The sequence below is a fragment of the Salmo salar genome, unplaced genomic scaffold, assembly GCF_965601325.2.
Source record: "Salmo salar unplaced genomic scaffold, fSalSal1 ptg000332l, whole genome shotgun sequence".
NCBI lineage: Eukaryota > Metazoa > Chordata > Actinopteri > Salmoniformes > Salmonidae > Salmo > Salmo salar.
Window position 1 is genome coordinate 72501 of NW_027675351.1, and position 6419 is coordinate 78919.

At 41.7% G+C, this 6419-nt stretch overlaps 1 protein-coding gene across 1 annotated transcript in view; it reads left to right on the forward strand.

Annotated features, from left to right (window-relative positions):
- Positions 1–4685, forward strand: part of LOC145875752 (NLR family CARD domain-containing protein 3-like) — a 43431-nt gene extending 38746 nt beyond the window's left edge. Inside the window, exons 3-4 of the mRNA XM_082971575.1 lie at positions 1959–3747; positions 4174–4685. Coding sequence (XP_082827701.1) covers positions 1959–3747; positions 4174–4399 — 2015 coding nt within the window. The 3' untranslated portion in view covers positions 4400–4685. The remainder of the gene's footprint in view (positions 1–1958; positions 3748–4173) is intronic.
- Positions 4686–6419: the final 1734 nt, after the last annotated feature.

Consider the following 6419-nt stretch of genomic DNA (forward strand, 5'->3'; position numbering starts at 1 on the left):
TGCCTCTAAAATGAGTCTCTCTGGGGAGAGAGAGGAGGGGTGTCCTGCCTCTAAAATGAGTCTCTCTGGGGAGAGAGAGGAGGGGGGTCCTGCCTCTAAAATGAGTCTCTCTGGGGAGAGAGAGGAGGGGGGTCCTGCCTCTAAAATGAGTGTCTCTGGGGGACATGATACCAAAGCTAAGAGGTGAGCTGACTATTTTGTTTAAGAATGTATATTCTAAAACGTTTGTTAATCAGAAGGTATTTCTTATGGGTACATTCTATATAACTGTTCAAGATTTTAGATGTGTGTGTGAAAATGTGTTTTGTTGCTAAATGCTGTATATCCATTGTTTAACAGGAATGGAATGTTGGTATCCTGTATATCTGACTGTGATATGTGGTTGTCTCACCTAGATATCTTTAGATGAATGCACTTACAGATGCCATCTCTTAATTTGACCCAGTTTCTCACAGCAGGAAAACAGCAGCAAATGTGTTTGTTCGTGTGGATTGTAAATTAAGGGACATTTTTTGTAGTGGTTGATCCATTTTTTTCATCAAATCAAGTCTGACATTTTGAAGTGGAAATTACAAACGTTAGAAGCCTTTATAAAGCCTTGCAGTGGTTTAATAATTTCTTTAAACAATAAAATTACATTTCCCAACATTTCTGAAAATGGATATATAGCATTTTGGAATGAAACACTTGTTTCCCCATCTGAGATCAGAGTAGATGAGAGATGGAATGTTTGTCTCTGTTGTGTTGAAGACCAATCAAGCAGGAGAGACCAGCCTCCCCTGTACCCAGCTGTGTGTCCATGAAGAGTGACAAGTCTATGAATCTACCTATGAAGTTTAGAGAGGGAGACTTTTCTACTGAACAAAGGTAAGAAGAACTCATGGGTCATGGCCAGTGAGTTAAACAACACTGTCTCTAGTCATTTCTCCTCTCCCATTTTCACATTTCTTTTGGTTGTTTTCATAATCCATAGGCTAATACTTTAGTCCATTTTCATAGTCCTAAAACAGTGTGTGTGTGTGTGTGTGTGTGTGTGTGTGTGTGTGTGTGTGTGTGTGTGTGTGTGTGTGTGTGTGTGTGTGTGTGTGTGTGTGTGTGTGTGTACTGTAATCTCATGTTTTGTCCACAGAAACCAACAGGATAGATCAGAGTCAGAGATTCTCAGTGGTCCGTCTTCCCAGAGTCATCAAACAGACCTGGACTCTATATTCAGTGTATGTGATCCTGTTATTAACATTTGTTTTAGTTTACTTCAAGTAAAGTTGATCTGTCAATTATTCATTAATGTGTTAATGAGAAAGCATTTCTTCTCTTGCTTAACTTATTTACTTGATTTATTTCAGTTGCTTGAAGAGAAAATGACGACATTTGTGAAGAACGAGCTGAAGATGTTCAAGAGGATTCTTAGTCCAGAACTCCCAGAAGGCTATGAGAGTCAGAAGCAGGATAAGGAAGTGGTGGATGCTGAAGATGAGAGGCAGGAGAGCAGTGCCAGAGAGGGGGCTCTGAAGATCACACTGCACGTCCTGAGGAAAATGAACCAGAAGGAGCTTGCTGACACACTGGAGAAATGTAAGATCTGTCTGCCTCATGATGAATGCTGTTTTATAACATTTAAAAGCTGTGGCTAAAGTACAGCTAAAGTAGCTGTGTAACTCAATGATATTGTAGCAGCCTTAACACAACACCTAGTGACCTCATCAAGTAGCAGCAGGGATGTGTTGTGTTGATTAATTTAGAGAGAGAGAGAGAGACAACATTAATAATACCATCAATAATACCAATAATAATATAATCAGTCACACCAGTCTGTAATGGATTATGAAAACATTTACACATTTATATAGACAGTTAAGAGAATAAATGATTATGATTTAAAATGTTATAACAGTCCTACAATACTGTAGGCATTAAAACAGACATAATATTAATATCCTCTGTGCTATTTCTTCATTCAGATGAGCTTGCTGTGATTTGCCAACGTGAACTCAAATCTAATCTAGAGAAGAAGGTTCAATGTGTATTTGAGGGGATCGCTAAACAAGGAAACCCAACACTTCTCAATCAGATCTACACAGAGCTCTACATCACAGAGGGTGGAACAGGAGAGGTCAATAATGAACATGAGCTGAGACAGATTGAGACAACAACCAGGAAACAAGCAAGACAAGAGACTGCAGTCAAATGTAACGACATCTTCAAACCCCTAACTGGACAAGACAAACTCATCAGAACTGTGCTGACAAAGGGAGTCGCTGGCATTGGAAAAACAGTCTCTGTGCAGAAGTTCATTCTGGACTGGGCTGAAGGAAAAGCAAATCAGGATGTCCAATTTATATTTTCATTCCCTTTCCGGGAGCTGAATTTGATGAAAGGGGACAAACACACTTTGATTGAACTTCTTAATCACTTTTCAATGGAAACCAAACAATCAAGAATCTCCAACTACGACAAGTACAAAGTTGTGTTCATCTTTGATGGTCTGGATGAGTGCCGACTGCCCCTAGACTTCCAGAAGAACAAGATCTGTTGGGACGTCACAGAGTCAACCTCAGTGGATGTTCTGCTGACAAATCTCATCAAGGGAAATCTGCTTCCCTCTGCTCTCCTCTGGATAACTACCCGACCTGCAGCAGCCAATAAGATCCCTTCAGGGTGTGTTGACCAGGTGACAGAGGTACGAGGGTTCAATGACCCACAGAAGGAGGAGTACTTCAGAAAGAGATTCAGTGATGAGGACCTGGCCAGCAGAATCATCTCACACATAAAGACATCAAGGAGCCTCCACATCATGTGCCACATTCCAGTCTTCTGTTGGATTTCTGCAACAGTCCTCGAACACATGCTGAAACACAAGAGAGAAGAGATGCCCAAGACTCTGACTGAGATGTACACACACCTTGTGGAGTTTTATACCAAACAGAAGGATGAAAAGTATCTTGGGGAAGAAGAGACAGGTCCACACTGGAATAAAGAGAGCATTCTGTCACTGGGAAAACTGGCTTTTCAACAGCTTGTGAATGGCAATCTGATTTTCTATGAAGAAGACCTGAAAGAGGCTGGCATTGATGTCAATGAAGCCTCGGTGTACTCAGGATTGTGCACACAGATCTTTAAAGAGGAATGTGTTCTGTACCAAGACAAGGTGTACTGCTTCGTTCATCTGAGCATTCAGGAGTTTCTGGCTGCTGTATATGTGTTCCTCTCATTCATCAACAACAATGAGAATCTAATGGCCGAAACGCAATCAACGTCCAGGAACCTTTCTGCGCTGTTCAGAAAGCCTGAAGTTTCTTTCTACAAGAGTGCTGTGGATAAAGCCTTACAAAGTGAGATGGGAAACCTGGACCTTTTCCTCCGCTTCCTTCTGGGCCTCTCACTGAAGTCCAATCAGAAGCACTTACGAGGTCTACTGACAAAGACAAGAAGTAGCTCAAAGACCCATGAAGACACAGTGAACTACATCAAGGAGAAGATCAGGGAGAATCCTTCTCCAGAGAGGTGCATCAATCTGTTCCACTGTCTGAATGAACTGAATGACCATTCTCTAGTGGAGGAGATCCAAAGCTTCCTGAGCTCAGGAAGTCTCTCAGAACCCAACCTGTCACCTGCACAGTGGTCAGCTCTGGTCTTTGTGTTGCTGACTTCAGAAAAGGAGCTGGATGTGTTTGACCTGAAGAAATACTCCAGATCAGAGGAAGGTCTTCTGAGGCTGCTGCCAGTGTTCAAAGCCTCCAGTGCATTTCTGTGAGTACATAAAATGACATATAAAAACTAATCATCAGGAAGAAATATTCAGGTTAAAGAAAAATATGCATTATAATATGTGTTTAATATTATACTGAAAACATTGAATAAATGCATTGATTTTCACATTAGTATAACAATATGACCATACAACTCTAGGAGACAGAAGAAGAATCTATATGTTGTTTGGGAGAATTAACCAAATGCATCTGCCATTGTCCTTCTACACTAAATTAACAATGTGTTTGAAGTCATGATCTCTTTGTCAGGCTGTGGAGTCACAGAGGAAGGCTGTGCTTCTCTGGTCTCAGCTCTGAGGTCAAACCCAACACATTATTTGTAAATGGGTAACAGCGTAAACAGAGAAAGCTAAGCGTATCATTTTAATACAACCTGTCTGTCATTGTATTTCTTCTGTGTTTGCAGACTCACTGGCTGTAAACTCACAGACACATCCTGTAAAGTGTTGGCCTCAGTTCTCAGTTCAAACCCCTCACACCTGAGAGATCTGGACCTAAGTAACAATGACCTGAAGGATTCAGGAGTGAAGCTGCTCTCTGCTGGACTGGGGAATCCCCACTGTAAACTGGAAACTCTGAGGTCAGTATTATCAGATATGAAAGTACTTTATGCATGTAGTTCTCCCATTTGAAAAAGTCGTAATTATTCGGACATATTACTTATAGTGTATTAAAGTAGTCATAAGTTTAGCATGTTGTCCCATATTCCATGCCTGCTGTCACGTTTCTCTAAGACAGAACCCAGAAGCAGACCAGGACAAGGTGAGTAAAATGAAGGTGAGTATTTATTGGTAGTCTTGATGTGTAATTTGAGTGATCCAGGAGACGGAGCGGCAGCGGAGGTGAGTTGATGAGAGTAGATGGGTGGATTCAATGAAGTCACTGTATCCACCGACGGCCAGGCAAGGGAGTTGAATGTTCCGGGAGAATGACTAGACAGAGTAAACGGGGGGGGGGGGGGGGAACCAGTAACAAGAACAAAACAACAAGACTAGCTCTGGAAACATGAGGCTGTTTGTTGCTAACGATCCAGCAGGGAATGGATGTCAGCTCAGGGCTTATGAAGAGGTAATGATCAGGACCAGGTGTGCAGAAGGTTGATGAGATGCAGGTGTATGGTAATCACTAGATCTCCCGCCTAACTTCGTCGCCTGGCAACCAGATAGGGTGCGTTCAGAAACCTTAGACACACTCCAAACAGAAAACAGTCAGCTCAGGCAGAAACAGACTCAGGAAGCGGGATTCCTGACACCTGCAGTGATTACATCAAGCTTGTGATTCTACTAACAAAGATCAAACCCCCTCTGTTATTGGTAATGGTGAGAGGTTAGCATGTTTTGTTGTACTCTCTGTTATTGGTAATGGTGAGAGGTTAGCATGTTTTGTTGTATCCTCTGTTGTTGGTAATGGTGAGAGGTTAGCATGTTTTGTTGTAGCCTCTGTTATTGGTAATGGTGAGAGGTTAGCATGTTTTGTTGTAGCCTCTGTTATTGGTAATGGTGAGAGGTTAGCATGTTTTGTTGTAGCCTCTGTTATTGGTAATGGTGAGAGGTTAGCATGTTTTGTTGTAGCCTCTGTTATTGGTAATGGTGAGAGGTTAGCATATTTTGTTGTAGCCTCTGTTATTGGTAATGGTGAGAGGTTAGCATATTTTGTTGTAGCCTCTGTTATTGGTAATGGTGAGAGGTTAGCATGTTTTGTTGTAGACTCTGTTATTGGTAATGGTGAGAGGTTAGCATGTTTTGTTGTAGCCTCTGTTATTGGTAACGGTGAGAGGTTAGCATGTTTTGTTTTAGCCTCTGTTATTGGTAATGGTGAGAGGTTAGCATGTTTTGTTGTATCCTCTGTTATTGGTAACGGTGAGAGGTTAGCATGTTTTGTTGTAGCATCTGTAATTGGTAATGGTGAGAGGTTAGCATGTTTTGTTGTAGCCTCTGTTATTGGTAATGGTGAGAGGTTAGCATGTTTTGTTGTATCCTCTGTTATTGGTAATGGTGAGAGGTTAGCATGTTTTGTTGTAGCCTCTGTTATTGGTAATGGTGAGAGGTTAGCATGTTTTGTTGTAGCCTCTGTTATTGGTAATGGTGAGAGGTTAGCATGTTTTGTTGTAGCCTCTGTAATTGGTAATGGTGAGAGGTTAGCATGTTTTGTTGTAGCCTCTGTTATTGGTAATGGTGAGAGGTTAGCATGTTTTGTTGTATCCTCTGTTATTGGTAATGGTGAGAGGTTAGCATGTTCTGTTGTGGCCTCTGTGTAACTTTCTCACTCATTCTGATTCATGATTTATTCATGGGAAAATGAAAAGAAATCAGCCAAAATCTCAGAAAAAAAAATTGTAGACCTCCACAAGTCTGCTTCATCCTTGGGAGCAATTTCCAAACGCCTGAAGGTAACACGTTCAATCAATAGTACGCAAGTCTAAACACCATGGGACCACACAGCCATCATACCATCCCAACTGTGAAGCACGGCGGTGGCAGCATCATGTTGTGGGGGTGCTTTGCTGCAGGAGGGACTGGCGCACTTCACAAAATAGATGGCATCATGAGGCAGGAAAATTGTGGATATATTGAAGCAACATCTCGAGACATCAGTCAGGAAGTTAAAGCTTGGTCACAAATGGGTCTTCCAAATGGACAATGACCCCAACGA